We start from the raw sequence: 18,218 nt of genomic DNA on the forward strand, positions 1-18,218 counted from the left end.
CCCTGAATTTCCAAATACAAAAAAAAAAAATATGTGCACCACACGAAAAGCAACAGGAAAGATGAAAAGGAAAGGAAAATTGATTATTTAACAGAAATAGATTATTAATATTATTAATTATAACACTTACAACCTTCCGCATACAAATCAATGCTGCAAAGTCTAAAGTTTTGTTATTAACTACTGCATAACTAGTATTAAGATTATTTTGAAACAGAATGTTTTAGTGCAATGTTATTCAGTACAGATACTATGTAAACTCCAGCAAATTCTAACTTAGAAAGTGATACCAAGACAACCAGATAACTAATAAGCATTTGATAACATTCTCTAAGTGCAAGGCATTCCTGTGACAATCAACTTGAAACTGCTCATTATGTTATATTACAGTATTTATATACTGTGGAAAAGGTGTTATCCAACTTTAATTGGTAGACTGTGATGGTGTGGAATTCAAGAATATATGACGTGTCATGTCAAAAGGAGACACTTTTGGGTAGGATCGTAAATGGAGAATTAACCAAAAATCTGTCCGGGTGATTTTTTTCACAATTTGGGTTTGTTGCTTGAATTTGTGATGTTATTAATGTTAAAAATATTGTCCGATAGTTTCAGACCAGAATATAACTGGCATCTTGCATTTTTTGAGACATTTTTCAAGTTAATTCCTACTCTCAACATTGTCATCAATAGTATTTTTAAAGGCCGATATCTCAATTTCCAATTTTATAATATCATTACATGTACTTCCGAACTCAATATCTTCGCTTAAGAATGTCCGATTTCATTGGGGAAAACGGTGTTGTGGAGCAAAATATCTCTTTATTTAAGATATGTAAAAACCTCAAAATTCATAACCTGCCCAAAAGTGTCTCCTTTTGACATGACACGTCACATATAAATATAAACTTGCTCATTTCCTACAAAAAATTTTTTTTAATTTATCCTTTCTTATGATGGTATGCTTGATCGTCTAAAAGTGGGTATGAGAAAAGAGGTGAAGATGTGGAAAATAATATCAGCCTTTTTACCCACTGAAAAAAAACACATTATGAAGCCTCAGAAAAATATGTTTGTTGAAAATAAGATTTCTGTACTGCAGTCTTGAATATAAGTATCTGGAGCACTAGGCAACCATGACACTGACAATAATAAAATGCAACGATTACTGGAAAGTGAGAAAATTAACAAAGATGATCTTGTTTAGTTTTAAAAACATGTTATTCACAGAATCGCAATAAATTTATTTTAAAACAATACCGACATAATCTTATAATTAAACTTACCACGGCTGATGGATTAATAAGTTTCAAAAACATTGCTCACAGAATCTCAATAAATTTATTTAAAAATAATAGTGGTTATAATTCAACTTACGGCGGCTGATCCTGTTCTTTTCATATATGCTATCACCATGTTCCTTTTAGCAGCCATATCCTTTTCTCGTAACGGCCTAGCCTTGGCATCTGTAAGACCCATGTCATCCTGTAAAATGCAAAGAAAAACCCAGTCATCAATGGTGAGTATCAAGAATTCTAGTCCTGACTCTTACAAGTGGCCATGGTCTTGCTTGGAAATGTTTACGTTTAATCTGCTGTGATCATTGATATTAAGAATATTGATTTTGAGATCCGAAAAAAAAAAATATACAAAAAAACACGCATAAGGTGACAAAACCTCCGTTCTATGGGCTGACTGACCCGACTTTGCATTTTGCAGATTTTACAAAATCTTTCTACCACCTAAAATTTGTTCTCCCTCTCACTTCCTTTTCTATTCTTTCCTTTTCTCTTCCTGTTTTTTCTCTCATTTCACTCATTTTTACAAATAATGGGCAGGGGGGGGGGGATTCACTCCATTTTACAAACCCTTAAAATCCAAACACTTTCCAAACAGGCCAGCATATTTTTAAGCTTTTTAGCCTAGCATGAACATTTTGCTTGAGCCTTGTCCCATCAACACCCAAGTGTATCACTGCACAGAGAGGCCATATAACTGCCAATGCAGTCAAGAAAAATTAATTTGTCATTTTTAATTCTCACTTCCTCTAAATTCTTACTATTCCTAAAACCTGTGATTTTTATTATTCTAATGACACTGGAATAAATGTAAAGCAATTTGATGCACGTGAAATGCACTGTAAAAATGGCAACATTTATCTATATATTTCTATTTAATTTCAAAATGTCATCTTCTTTATAGACTTAATTACCATTTAAATAATCAAATGTTCACTCTGATAAAACCGTATTTCGCTAAGACATACACATCTATCAAGAGAAGACATCTTTTTTTCCAATTAATTTAATTCAGACTACCATTAAAAGGTTTCTAAATGGGGGAAAATAATCAAGCCTGAAATTTTATCACATATATGCACAAGTGCACAATTAAATATGCTTGTGTACAAAGGCATTCAAATCTACACCCACTACTGACCTAATTAAAAACCACACTTGCACATGGTATGCAGAGACTGAAATATTAAAAGATTCCTGTTTCAAGTAGGCCTATCTTGCCATTCCAAAGAGTGTTTAAACTCAAAATAAATCCCCCCAAAATAAGTTCCACATCAATTATTAAATGTGCTAATGATCACTGGAATTTGCAAAGGGAAGATAATTATTCTTCAGAGAAAAGTGTCAATAAATAGAAGTAATACAATGTATATCATTGATATTGGTTTGACATTATATGGTATTAATGGAATGTATTAGTGTGTACAGATCTCGGACTGGTTCACCATTTGATAGCTATTATCATGTGTACATGTAGGTAGGATATCATACAGTGCTATCTGTTCCACAACTATCTTTTTACTTTTTACATAGTTAGGGACCATTCACAAACACTTGTAATGCAGGGAGGGGGCTGATACAAAAAAGGAGAGCCCTGAAAATGTGTATCCCTCAGGGGGGGGGGGGCTGGGGCTTTGAAAATATCACCTTTTAACTTCTTCTTGTAGAACATTGTCCTACAATCACACCAAATTTGGCTGATCAATTCCAATTTAAATAAGTATAAGTTGGGAAATGCGTAAACTTAAAATTACAAATACTGCTTGAAATTTTATTGTATCATTAATTTTGTGTGCGTTTTAAATCATACACATGTACTAAATATGTTAAATAGTTTGTATCCAGGTGTATTCAAGTGTGCAATACCATTGTCTCCAACCATATTGTATTATCTGTTGAAAGTGAGAAGTTCATGACCCATTAAAATAAACAGTAAATAGCACTGGTGCATCTGAGCTTGACCAAAATACCAGTCTCTGGTGAATTGTGGACTGAGTCTTCAACTATAAAATATTAGGCCAAGTAAAACAAAAATGTGTTGCCTTCTACTAAAACAATGAGATCAAAATTTTGTTGCATTTTCTGTCCATTTGGTATCTTTTGGGGCCTCAAAAACCACAAGAGCAATTATATGCAGAATGTACATGTATGTCATTTGTATGTTATTTACTTTCATCAGATTTCTTTTTCTTTAGTCTTTTTGACTTTTATAGGAATGACATCAAAATGTTGTAATAGGCCATCTAAGACAGACTAAACTTAACTTCAATTTTGACACTTGCAGTTTTAATACACTGAACAACATTTGCATAACATACTGGAGTTGAAGGTGGGCGATTGGGTGTGGCCTAGGGCGGGGCACTTTGGTGCGGCATACTTCCCAACAAAAAGTCAAGTATGCTGTCATGAACCATCTGTCTCATCCAGAGCAGACACCATCACCTTCCATACCCTTTTGGACTAGATCAGCTTCTCCTTCATTACCGCCAGATGTAGTATGTAACTCAACACTAGGTTGTCATCTTGCTGTTTCTTCCTCCCAACTTCCTCACATACTAGGTAGTTGAACATCTACTATCACTTAAATACCTTCTTGACATACATACATTTCACAAGCAGTTGACAATATCTGTCATCTATCCTCATTATTCTATCAACAAACAGTTGCTCTTTCAGTGGCATTTGCATCTACATGTAGACCTATCTTTAGAACAAACACATTAACCCATGAAACTCTACCTCATTAATTTCAGTACTGGGAAAGAATCACTTCAAATAAAATGTGAAACACAATCTATAAGTTTTTACAAAATACGTATCACCTTGCTCTCTATGGTATTTCATCCTATGAGAGAGTTTTACTTTCACCAAGCATTTATGTTTATTAGTTTATTTGCTTGTTTATTTATATGTGTTTGTTTGTGTTGTGTCCTTCCCAATCCACAAGCTGGACACTGAATTTCAAGGGTTCAGTGCAACAAAGGCTTATTTATCTCCATTAGTTCCCCTGCATTTCAAACACTACATTACCCAGAGGAGCTAAAGGAGTGTCGCCTTTGTTGCACAGAGCCTTCCAATAGAAAGACTGCCCTTCGTATAAATGAAAGGAAAAACAATTACAAAAATCAAGGATTCCCGCAACTTTAATTCACTCAACTTGAAAGCATGACAAATTGACAGAAAATACAATTAATCAATTAATCATCATTTTCTTCATATTTTTCAAAACTTTCATGTTGAATTAATATCAGCAAAAGATACAGAAATATTATAAGCAGTGTCAATAAAAATTATTACATTATGTCCCATATTGGCCATTTGACATTTCATGGCTGTGATAAGAAAATATTGACATAAAATGATCCGTTTTGTAGACTTGATACCCAGCATGTTATGCAGTATTCCTTACATGTTGTGTTTCAAAACCTGTAATACTAAACAAGGAGTGGAGTGCGTGGGTGACCTGGTAAACTAAATATAACCTATAATTGCGACTTTGAGGTTTCACTAGCCTGTGTCTCATTTGATATCATTGAGCCTACGCCTGATGTGCGGTCATCCAATTAAAACATGGCTACACTTTATATTATCATTTGAGGGTAGTTTGAGGACAAAAAGGAGTTAACCAATCATGATGAAAATATATATGTTCAACTTTTCCACCACTCCCTGGCATCACCCCTGACTCAACAGGTACCATTCAACCTAATTATCCCCATATACTTTTTGTAAGAAAAAACATATCTACGAGTTTTGAGTGGTGATGAAAAATTACCATGTTACAATTTTCATTTGTGACTGCTAAACTTTGATTGTACAACATGATAAAATCAAAATATTTTAAATCTAAAAATTTTAAGTTGACCATTTCCAGAAATGATGTTGTACATGACTGCAGGTGTTCATATGAACATGGGACAAGTGTCATTTCAGGTTCGTCATCACATTGACCATTTGTTTGTTTCTTTGCTTGTTGACAATTAAAGGAGGATTTCGTGATCCTAGCATCCTCTTTTTATGACATTTTTCAGTAGATATCCATGATAAAAGCTTATTCCCAAAATTTCACTCAGCCGATTCCAATTTTGTGTTTGCGATTTATGCATGATTATTTCAAAATGCGTATTACACTGCTCCATCCATAGGCCACTGTTGTAATTTCGTTCTGGTATACCAGAACAAAATTCAAATTTGACGATATTTTGGCTAAACGAATTAATCTGCGAGAAATTTTTGGTACATAAACATAATGTAGCCAGAGGTTTCAAGTGGTATAAAAATCTCAACATTTTTTGAGAAAAGTGGGGGGATGAGGCTGTGGATCACCAAATGCCCTTTTAAATGAGGTATGGGACACACTCTGCCAGTGTATGCACAGAACATCATTAACCCCCCCCCCCATTTTGAGTCCAGTTACAAGCTATGTGTAGTGTATGATATGTCACCCATATTTTCACAATTTGTGATTTTGTGCTTTGTTACCCAAAGACCCAATTTTTTAGAAAAACATACCACCCAACTGACCCATCTTTTTGAAGGACAGCCCTCAGCCATATTTGCAACTATAGAAAAATTATTAAATTTGTGTACATCGTGGAACATGTTCAACAAGCTTGTTACTCTGTGACTAATCATGCTAATACACGAGCGTACAGCGCTACTCTACGGACTACGCGTCCATATTGCGGTTATCTGCGTATTAACAGCTTACTACGCACAGCCACGCAAAGAGTATGTTCCACGATGTACACAAATTAAGTAATTTTACATTATATAAGTTTTACATTATATAATCTCAATTTTTAGTGTTCATCCAGATGCATAAGTTTTGACACATATGGGCTATTCCATTTAAAATCCATACACCCCCACTTTCCAAATAGAGTCATCCATTCAGGTAACCCCATTTGAAATTCACACTCCCTGTGTGGAAGATTTGGTCTTCCATAGTAGGTGTGGGTTTCAACTGGAAAAGCCCTATACACTAAGAAGAGGAAGGAAACATGACTTCCGTCAAATCCACCAGGCCTATTGAAGGGTTTTAGGATAACCCACCAAAAAGGCTATCCAGGAACATATCACTTTTGAATGTAGTACCAGCTTGAACTTCCAACTACATTTTAAAGTAGTCTGGGAGGCGCAGTTCTATTTTTTTCTGGCATGGTTATTGTAATGATTTGTACAAGCCCTGCATTTATGTCCAAATCTCATTTGGATCATCTCTCGACATGTGTGCTCATGTGAACCATTTAGATTGGCTCACTTTGCTCGTGTGAATACAATATATGGGTGACATCAATAGATAGATTTTTGAATCCGTATTGATCTGGGTTTAGAGGTGATGACACATAGCCCAAAGTTGCTAAACAGGAAACATATTACTTGCCTCTTATCTAATACCAGGTCTTGTTTTAGTAGTGGATGGTGGTGGTGGTGATGATTGACAAATTTTATACATATGTTCTAATTACGGGGATTCCCCAACACTGTATTGTAATGTTATCATTGCATTTACATTAAATGTATTGTTTCCTTATACGTCAAGGCCAATCCCTTGATTTTGATTTTAGTAGTAGGTGGTAGTTTTCATTATTCAGTATGATCACATGTTCACACAACCATAACATACAGATGCATTTGAATTTGACAAAGAAAGTAAAATTATATCCAGGTATAACCCAGGACCAGGAGTAGTAATATGGAAATAATATGAAATAAACACCAAAGTAATTTTCATATTATTTCATATTAATATCATCGTCTTGATTTAACAACAAGCATCAATCCTGAGGAGACATGCCCCCTTCCATTTTTTGGGAAAACTAGCAAATGTTTTGCCAATTAGGCCAAATCCCCCCCACACACCAACACACATTTTTCAAGACAGACTGATGTCACTGGTTTTAACAAAGGTTAAAAGGCTAAGTTACACCCACATTATACTTTCCGAACGATACCTGCTGAAGTTATAAATAATATTATAATGTATATTTTTCCACTGCGAAAAGATATACAAAGTAATAAACACCGGAATTCAATTAATATATCATACAAGCACATCTGCTTAGTTCTCACACATGAAAGTTCCAAACATTATCGAGATAGTAAATTTTCCATATGTGCGGTGGATGTGGATCCAGGTAGTGCTCAGTACAAATGATTATATGGGAACGTGGGTCACATTTATCATATCAAAGACCCATTTTTTAAAGTCAATTTTGGTATATCGATGGGTCATGTTTTCAACATTGTAATTTTCTTTTCTTTTCTACATCAGCCTGTGAATGTGATAGTCCACTTGGCTTCCTCAAGACATGTGATACACATGTGATCAAAAGCAGTGCATGTGCGGATGCTACCGTCTTGAGGAGCCAAATGAACAATAAATTTTGTAGTTGTTCTGTCAAAATTGTAACCAACATCATCATTATTTGCTCTTTGCACAGATATGCCCCCTTGCTACCAAAAAGAGGTTCTCCCTGCAAATGCATGCACACAAAGTGCATTTTATTTCTCACATTTTTCTAGCAACGTACCAGAAGGCTTTTATGCAAAGCGTACGGCCGTACACAGTAATTAAAGCATGTGTTTGACAGGCGTATAATGCATACGCAACACACACTTTATGAGTAGAACCTCATTTTGAGATGACAGTGCAAAGGGTCAATTGGAAAAATGATCCCCACACTATACTGCTTGTCACCTACAGATTGGTAGTGAAGTCACTGCATGTTTTAGGTTTTGCAACTTTGAAATGTGTGTGCCGTTCTCAAAATCACAGCATAATATTCATATGAATAATATACTTGCATGTAAAGGTGGCACAACCGGAAAGCGCTCTCATATTATAGAGGCTTATTATGAGGTCAATACCAATGATAGGTAACAAGCATTATACAGCTAACATGTGGATCCACCTTACCAGCATGCGATCAAAGGCTGCCAACACCTCTGGTTCTGTAAGCTTTTCTTGTAGATCCCTCTCATAGTCAGCTTGCGGGTCGTCTTCTTCACCATGAGTACTGGGTTGACGCACCGGTCCATGGCCTGATGGCGGCTTCTTGGAATTGTTTTTAGGAGGTTTAGTGGTAGATTTACGACCAAACTGCACATGAAAATAAAATAAAATTTAAACAATTAATTTCTAGTATCATAATGTATCAAATGCATATTAATTTATGTGTGTTACACAGTAATAGTGACACCCACCCCCATCCACACATACAGATAATATGTCACCAAACAGGAATCCTTTCTGGCTTACATACATGTACACTGAAACACCTAGACTATATACATGTAATATACTAGTTTAAAACATTTCTGTTCACACATTTTGAAGTTTGTATTTTTTTATCCTGGGTGTACCAAAAGCCTGGTCCATGCAATTTGTGTATTTGTGGGTAGGCATGCACACTTTTCAAATGAAAAACACCACTTTTTTATGATTTTTGTGATTTATTTTGTACCCTTCAACAATACCCATTCTTTCTGGAACAAGAACAACATGATGTATAAAAAATTTAAAGGTACCCCTTTTGAACGGAAATGCAGAATCATACTCGCATCAGTCGCATTAAAATGACAAATTAAGTTTTCAAGAAAGATCAGTTCAGCAATGCAAGTACACATTCATTTTATATTAATTATGCTACATTGTGTAGGCCCAAAATGTACATGCACATTCCAATACAAGCGTCAAAAATTATACACATACTATGTTTCTAACTTTGAAAGGGCCAATACTGGTATAGAATGCCATCACGAATGCATGTAAAATGTAGCACCGGTCTGATCTTGCGTAGTTTGTTTACAGGTCCATTAACATTTATCCTGTGCATTAGTACAGACTCATGGATGCTCCTGTTAGCTCCTATTTATGGACAAGTACATTTCAGCTTTATTTAATCCACATTGATAATGTCATCATCAGTTCTGCTTCAAAAAATGTTGACAGTCTCCATATCTGTTAAAACGTTTACTTTTTTAAATTAGATAAGTTCCCAACATCACACATCATCAGTTACAATAGTATAAATTCCAACATGAAGCTAATGAAACCACACAGCCAGTTAGGCCTATCGATGCATCTCAGTTGACAATTTCATAGCATACAATGTTTCAAATTTGAGTGAATTCCAGCACATTTGACAATATTTCTGTGATTTCAATGATTTCCAGAAATAGGATAAAAAATTAACACAGCTATCCATGTGGTAATTGTGCTGCAGTATTACATGTAAATGGAATACACACCAATTGTACAACTTCCAGTTGTGTGATGAAATCAATCAATTATCATTACAAGCTATTACACACACAATTTGTAACAGCAGATGTGCTTCTTACTGGTGTTTGTTAAAATAGGCGTATACAAAATTTACTGGAAACTGCTCATTTTAATAGGTAAATACATGTACATGTACATTGTAGCATGGTGAATTGGTAATGAACTCAATTGTTTGTTTACTGACATCAATAATGCCTGTGGTGACACATGTTTTAAAATCAGTATTATTAATTATATTATGCTACACCTGGTCTTCCAATGAGCCCAAATGATGGCGACATTATTATTTTATGTTCCACAATAATACACATGAAGAGATTCATAGTGTGCAAGGGGTGCAAACTCACCCATATATTTATGTACCAGGTACATAAATACACATACATTATACTATTTCAATTTCATACATTACTATTATCAATATCATGGATCGTGCCCACTTGTTTTGTAATAAAAAAAGGCCTATCATTTCAAAGAATTTCAGGGCATCTTATCAGGCAAAATCATTAATTTGACTTTAAATATATTGCAATCAGGGTCTTAGCTAGAAATTGAGGGTTGCCCGTCATTTGAATAAAATTGGTTGTCCTAATTTGACCTTTAAAACATTTACCAGACATCTATAGCCCATTGGGGGTTCAAAGAGTTCAAATATGTGCTGATATGGCCTTGTTCTACCATTTGGGTCTACTAAAAAGGTCAATTAGCTTCTCAAAACATACAATTTATAATATAGCATCTGTCAAAGGCATTAATTTTGCCCGTCCCAGGAGCAAACTCCCCGTCTAAAATGACGGCCAGACGGGTGCCTAGCTAAGACCCTGATTGCAATGTAATGCAATTAATGCAATACAATGCAATTCAAATTCATTGCAATACAATGTAATTAAGGTAGGAGCATCGGATAATAGGCCCATGCAGGAAAATAGCCACTATATCAAATCAGAATTATGTATCCATATCAAATATATTACCAATTTAAGATAAGTCTTTACTCCACTTATTTTTAATGTTTCATGAAAATTTAAACATTTCTTATGTTTTTCTTTATTTTTTGAAAATTCCCTAATTTTTTCTACAAATAATTATTGCTATAGCTTAGAGGGAATGTGATATGGGTTCCATAGTTTGTGGGGTGGTTAATAAGCCTAATATCTAAATTCTCTCACCAGATTTTTTTGATTAAGTGTTTATTTTTTGAGAAAAATCATCTTTTCTATTTTTAAATTAGGGAAATCTAGAACCATAACTTATAATAGTAACACTTTATTTAAAAAAAGCTGGCGAGAAAAGTGTCTAAATTTAATAACCTTTCATATGACACCTTATTTGTTAAAATTGGCCCTATGGTTAGCTCAGACAATAATTATGAAATTGGGTCATTCAGTGTTTCTAGATCAAATCAAGAAAATTTGAGCAAGTACTAACATTACCTTCAAATATCCCCTTTATTACTGGCCAATATATAGGAAAAAAGTCACTAATATTATTTGGTAACATTTTTGTAATAGAAAGATCCAAAAAGCAGTTCCATAAAGGGGATAGAAAGGAGATAAAATAATATTTAAACATAGTATCCACTTTCAAACTTTTATCAATTTTAGTGAACAAGGCTTAGTGTCAAAACCACTTTATGTACAAAGTCAATGGGGTTTCCTAATGATAAAAAATGATAATCAAATTTGGCAGGCAAGTTTTTCTCACCCAACTACACATCCTGTATCATTTTAAACCAAATCTGTGCATGACACCGTAGCCGATGTTTCTACCTTAAAATGCAAATTATGCAATGCAAATGCAATGCAATGCAATGTAAAGTTATCAAGAAAAAAATATGCCTAAAAAGATGCTCTCAGGTTCAGCACTGAATTTCATGTACATGAGTTAACTCCCGGGGAGGGGGTGGGAGGCACATCAAAAAAATTTGGTGGGTATGTTTCCCAGGAAGTTGGTGGGTCTTTCTTGGCTTTTTGGTTGAAAATCGCTTGAAAAACAGAAATATGAGGAATGAGCAATATTGGGGTCTTTTATAGCTGAAATTATCAAAATCAAGGGTCTTTTGGAGCTCTATTTTGGTCAAATATAGGGGGTCTTTCGGAGCTGCGAAATTCAAAAAGGGGGGTCTTTTATAAGGTCATTTATGTTAAGTGCACCTTCCACCCCCCCCCCCACCCCCGGGTTAACTCCTCCTGATCCTCAAAGAATTTCAGGCATCAGGCAAAATCATTAATTTGACTGTTACGTATTGTAATGCAATGCATTGATTGATGCAATAAAATGCAATTAAAATGCACTGAATTAAAATGCAATGCAAATGGAATGCAAATGCAATGCAAATGCAATGTGTATGTGCCTGCTACCAATCTATAGGTTAGCAAATAGTGTAAATAGATAGGTTCACCATAAACATACCAGTGTTCCTGACATTTTTCTGCAATGAAGTTTCAGATAACTTGTCCGTACACACAACTTGAAGAAGTCTTTAAACAGTAGAAGTGAAACACAAATCTATAATATTCCAGTGCTTATTCTGTTTCCAAAAGAAATTATGTATTCACCATATCTCAAAATTCACATTCCATGGGAATAGTACCGTACATAGTTCCTGTATGGTGCATGTAGTTCCTGTAGAAAAATGATGCTTACTGTCCATACCAACATGATAGGCCTACAAAATACACAAGATGCAGAACCAAAAGTCTATGTATGTACATTCCTAGGGTATAATATAAAGGGGCACAAAAAATCAAAAGCCATAAATGCTACTGGTCTGAAGTGGTGACCAGTACCAATATGACACACCTGATGATATGCAATCCACATTCAAATAATCATAGCAACCAATCAAGTACCAAAGGTCAAGTCCAGAGTCCAATACCAGAATACATCATTTCGCTCAGGATTTTACACATCCTGTCCAAGGTGCACATTTCGTTAAATCAGAATTGCCACAAGACTTCTTACCAGCCTAATTGGGCTACTTTCAAATGGCCTGCTATGCCTAAAAAAATTGGGAAAAAAAGTGCACTCCATACATGTATATCGTATAAATATAGTAATATGTAGTTTTGCATACATGAGTAGTTGTTGGTGGAGATTTTTTTCTCAACTTCTCTCTTTTTTGCCCCAAAAGACTGCAGAATAGCCCGAAGAATAGCCCTCTTCAAATATAAGAATCACAGTCACTTTGACCAATTACTGGGTATAGGAAGTAGATTCACTGAATTCAGTGATTTCTTGAGCACCAAACTTAGCACCCAAAGCCAGGACCCAAAGCAACCAAACATTTCTTTACTTTAATACTACGTATCTTGTAACTCATTGGGCTGAGTGCCGAATGCTGCTGCCTTGATGTGGTCCTAGCCGCACATTTGGCTCAAAGAATTTCAGCAACCCTATTATTTTACTGCCAATTCTCATTTGAACTTATGAATTCAGGTATTCTAGATATCAGCACTCATCCCTCCACAATAAGGCAGAATCTGATATCAGGTCAAGTTCTCAATCTGGTTTATTGGACTGTGCAATTGGGACTGATATGGCTCGACTAATACTAATAGTGCCAGGTCTTGCAGGTCAACACTCTTTTGCCTTTGTCAGAATAATAATGACACAAAGTTTGCATACACAGTTGAGGATCTACCCTTGAAGTTTGACCCAAGGCATATCAAATATAGACATTCATTTTGTGGGACCTGGATTGAGATTCCAATTTTGTTTACATTTAGATCTCACCAAAAACAAACACCTTCAGATGAATGGTGTAAACACAATTTTAAAGGTACACACATCATAGGTGGATCTTTTAAATACCCCATTGAGTTTTCAAATATTATTTAAATTGTAACTGTTTGATCGGAATTCATACTATCAAATCCACTTTTTGGTGACATACCTTGTTACAGTTTCATGCTGCTATGCAGAAGTGGATTTGATAGTATGAATTCCAATCAAACAGTTATAATTGACAATCCAGATGAACCTAATAAATACAACATACTTAAATTGTAGTTTAAACATATTGTACATCACATTATATTATTTATAAGCTATTGTGTCCTGTACAGAAGTCACCCCTGATGTACGTAAGTCAGAGATGTCCTTACGTTTCCGATTTGCAAGTGACATTGGCAGCAGAAGCGCTGGGGGCACCCACCCCCTAAATTATTCCATGGGAGACTTACAGGGGCGTAGCCAGCTTTCTTGGTCAGGAGGGGCAAAATTTGGGGGGCAAAGACGAAAAAAAATTGCAGTTGCATCATACTATATACCGGTTTTGTTTTTTAGAGAGACTTTAAGCCTTTTTGGAAGCTCAAAGACATGTATTTAGTATACATGTCTTTGAGCTTCCAAAAAGGCTTTTTAAAGCCTAAATATTTAAAAATATTGGGACAATGTGAGTGTGTAGTACGCAAAAATTTAGTATTTTACACTATTTTCGCCCATGATCGGGATGTAAAGGGCTTTATAGTGACAATGTGCTGCGCATAGCGTGCAAAAATAATTATATTTTACACTATTTTGGCCCAAGATCGGGTAAATTTTGGTGGAAAAGGGGCTCCTTGCCCCTTTTCTTTTCCTTTGCCCTCCAGATTTTCTCTTTAATTTTTTTGCACTTTTTTCTTTAATTTTTTGTCAGGGGGGCACTCTGCCCCCCCCTCACCACCCCACTGGCTACGCTACTGGAGACTTACCCCTAAAAATTCTAATAGAACAAACAAAGCAATAACTGCCCTGTGCATCTTCCTCTATAGCCCGAAAAATACATGTTTTGGGCCAAAATGGGTAAAATTGCAACATTCTGTACACTGCTTCACTCACAATGGCCCATCAAATAGCAAAACTCATTTTGGAAATATAGTATAAAATTTTCATGCGAAATGTCCAATTAAATCCGGAACAAAATATGCCCCCCCCCCAATTTGAATGCTTCCCTGCCACAGGCCGGTGAATAATCATGACCCATTTAATTCTTTAAAAAAAAATAAATATATCACACATTCTTTGTCAAGGTCAGAGTGAGTTTTTGTCTGCAGAATGAATCATAGCAATTCCATGCATGAGTGAATAAATATCTAACGTTCATTGGTGCCTCGTAATCAGTACAGTATACATGTAACACTGGGAACACCCCACCAGTAACTATTTCTTTTGTTGCAAATAACAACAAATTTGAACATGTAGCCTACTTAGCATTTGTAGCATCACACTGGGAGACTGGGATGAATGATCTGTACCGATGATAAATGAGATATACATGTACTTCAAGTTCAAGTCAACTAGTAATCAAATGATATTTTACACGGTCTACAATGGATAATAAAACAACAAATAGCACCAATTTCAAAGTTGTCCAAAATCTATACTTTTATCATGTCAATTGTCAAACAATTGTAGATCATATATGTCATTGAAAGCAGATATAAGGATGAAAGTCCACTTTTGATCAAAACCAGAATAAGCCTGAAAAACAGTGTGAAAATGACCAGAATGGATCAAAAAAGGGGTGAGAAAAAAGAAAAATGTGTAAATCTGGAAATCAACAAAAAGCCTGATTTCAGGCAAAGGCCTGAAAACTTACATCCCTGATAGGCCCATTTGTGTATGCGAAGGTTCAATGTGGAGAAAATGTTCTGCAAATGGTGCCAAGACCTTTAAGGCATACTTTATTTGTCATAGAATCTGTTCAAAATGTATTTGTTATTTAATCTATTTCATTTCATTTTTATCTTTTTATCAATATCAAGAATGTTTATTTCTATTGATGATGAATGTCTGGTAGTAGAAATTTAAAAAAATGAAATTTTGATAAGAATTGCTAAATTTTATACTGATATATAGTTCATTGATTTTGAAACATTTGAGACTGGAGTGCCGGGTATTTGGGCTCAAAATTAACTTGAGAACCGGGTGAAAATTAAGAGTGCCGGGCGGGTCGGCCCGCCACCGCCCAGCGTAGCTACAACCCTGATACTGAATACTCTTTGCATGAAATAACTGATGTCAAATAAAACGTATGCAGTGGGCCTTAGTAACTGCAACTTATTGATGATATCTCAGGCATGCTACATTTGTACATTATCTACTTTGTTTACATTGAACTGAACTTACTGTTCTTAGAAGTCTAGAATATGTGTCACACTGCAGTCAAATATATTGATTAAACTACTCATTTAAGTTACAATCAATAAACCAATGATTGCTCATTTCCAAAAGAATGTGTAATTATGGTACCCTATCACAAATAAAGAATTGTTATAAGGGTTGTTTTACAATCAGGGTACATTTGGGCTGAGCACCATATTGTGCCCTGTTTCAAATATTAGATTAACTTGTTATTAAAAGTTGCCATGCCTATTTATTGGCCCCTATTAGTTCCACCTTCAGCCACAAAAAAACTGTTTGAATTGCTTAGCAAATGATGAAAATATACATTTCTGTATGATTTTGGGACAAAATAGCTGTCTCATTTGATCTTTGTGAACTTTGCAAATGATATATCACTACCAGCAATAACATGAAAACATATTTTGATAGTTCAGAAGTAATGTTTGAAACATGATTGTTCAAAATTGAGAACCATGTAAGATTGCGACTGTTTCATTAATTGTACCATTTCTTCGAATTTATGTTGAAAATTCCATGAAAAAATGTCCTCTCCGAATACAAGCTCGTAATCCATAGTTATAATTGACCCAAGACTAAAATTATATTTTCTTGACAAACACTAAATATATATCCTACAAACTCATAATAAACACTTAGTTTCCATGTATCACATGTTTGAAAGAACTTTGGAAGTCCTCTTTGTGTCCTCTCCGAAAAATGGGACATCCAGAAACATGTGTATCAAAAACATGTTTTTGGCATAACTTGAAACTCTGAACACTTGATGCCTAAAAATTTTACAGATTTCCTATTTGACCCATCTACAACACAAAAACAAATAAATTGAGGAAAAACTAAACATTTCATTTTTCACCCCCAGTGAGACAATCTGTATACCCTGATTGTAAAACAACCCATAAAGAAAATAAAGAAAAAAAACCAATAGGGTAGGAAAAGGCTTTCTTCAACATGCTCAAGGTACCCCCAAAAAGGTTCACTGAATTTTTTGTTGATCTTTTTTTGCTGAACAAAGCTCACACTGTAACCATTGGTAACTTGTACGCATGCATGTACTAGTCACCTTTAAAAGTAAAGAAAATGTGGCCAAAACTTTTCCTTGAGGCACATTGGTGATATCCAAATGTGGTCCAAAGTGGCAGCATTTAAAACCAAACTCTTGGCATGTTGGCAATACTGAACGTACACATGCACATTTTTAAACCTGGTGTGGTAGCTATAGACAACCACCTGCTGATTCCTTGGTTCCATCTATTTTTGTCATCTGCGACATTTGAACTTCAAAGTTTCTCACCACTTTGAGTGGTATCTTTTGATTCTCTTTAAAATGTTATACATGTTTTGTTTGTTTATTTCATCAACTTAGCACCACTCCTTATGCAACTTTACAATTTGTTATCCATAATGTGCCATGAGGAATCATACACATTTCATATGAGCATGTTTAGGAATTATGATTTCTTGATTATTTCTAGAAACTCATAGAATTTAGAAATGAGACATTTTTTTACAAAAACATTGATTTCTCAGAGTTCACTTTTGACAATATTGCACGATTTTTGTGACAAGATAACTCAAAAAATGTGCAAGCAAAAGGAAAGCTTTTTGCACTATCGTTTAGAGTACATCAACGTCTAGGGATTCCTTGACACAAATTTCCTTTCCAAAAATGTATAGTTTTATATACTTTGGACATACAATTCAGAAATAATGATGCTCAAAAAGGTCCATGTTCTCTCCCATTACTCTGCCTTAAGATTATTTTCTTTATTTTCAAAACGAGTGGTCACAGCCCAATATCAACGGTACATTTTGGCACTGCAGACCTGGGTCCTGGGTGTTATTTGTTTGTTTAGCATCATAGCAAGTAAGAAAGTATCAAATTAATGTATTTCATTTTACAGCGAAAATGTCAAATAAAAATCAAATCATTAATTATTTTGCAATTTTTGGATGCTGGAGGTAAGTGTTTAAATAGGTGGTACTACACCCATTGCATTTTTTTGCCCTTTTTTGCATTTTGTGAAGAAATTAGAAGAAAAAATTGGACAAAGTGGTTTGCAAAATGAAGGGGCAAATCTTCTTGTTTTATTGGTGGCATCGATGTCAATGTAGCTTACATGCTTTTAAAGGTAGAAGCCAAAAGGTGGTACATCACTGATGTTTTAAATTCGCTTCATTTTGGAAAGCTTACTATCAACGGATTTCGTTAAAATTTTGGATGTATGTGTTGCAACACATTACTAGGAAATAATGTTGATATGTAAAATGGGAATAAGTGGTTCCTGATTTCTTTTACGACTTCATCAACTTGGTGCTCCACACCTATCAAAAAACAAACTGGTTAAAATGCTTCTATTTTCAATGTTGAGCTATATTTTGTATTTTTAACTTGCGACATTATTTCACTGAAACTTAATTAAGCCATAGGTAACAGGTTACCACAACCACACTACAGCAATGTTGAAAAAAATTGTATTTCTTGTCACCTAAACCACCATATT

General features: G+C 34.9%; 1 protein-coding gene across 1 annotated transcript in view; it reads right to left on the bottom strand.

Moving 5' to 3' along the window:
• LOC140161191 (protein diaphanous homolog 2-like) overlaps positions 1-18,218 on the bottom strand; it is a 63,814-nt gene that overhangs the window by 41,820 nt on the left and 3,776 nt on the right. The window contains 2 exon segments of the mRNA XM_072184640.1: positions 1,378-1,485; positions 8,221-8,403. Coding sequence (XP_072040741.1) covers positions 1,378-1,485; positions 8,221-8,403 — 291 coding nt within the window.

Source organism: Amphiura filiformis, chromosome 9, assembly GCF_039555335.1.
Source record: "Amphiura filiformis chromosome 9, Afil_fr2py, whole genome shotgun sequence".
NCBI lineage: Eukaryota > Metazoa > Echinodermata > Ophiuroidea > Amphilepidida > Amphiuridae > Amphiura > Amphiura filiformis.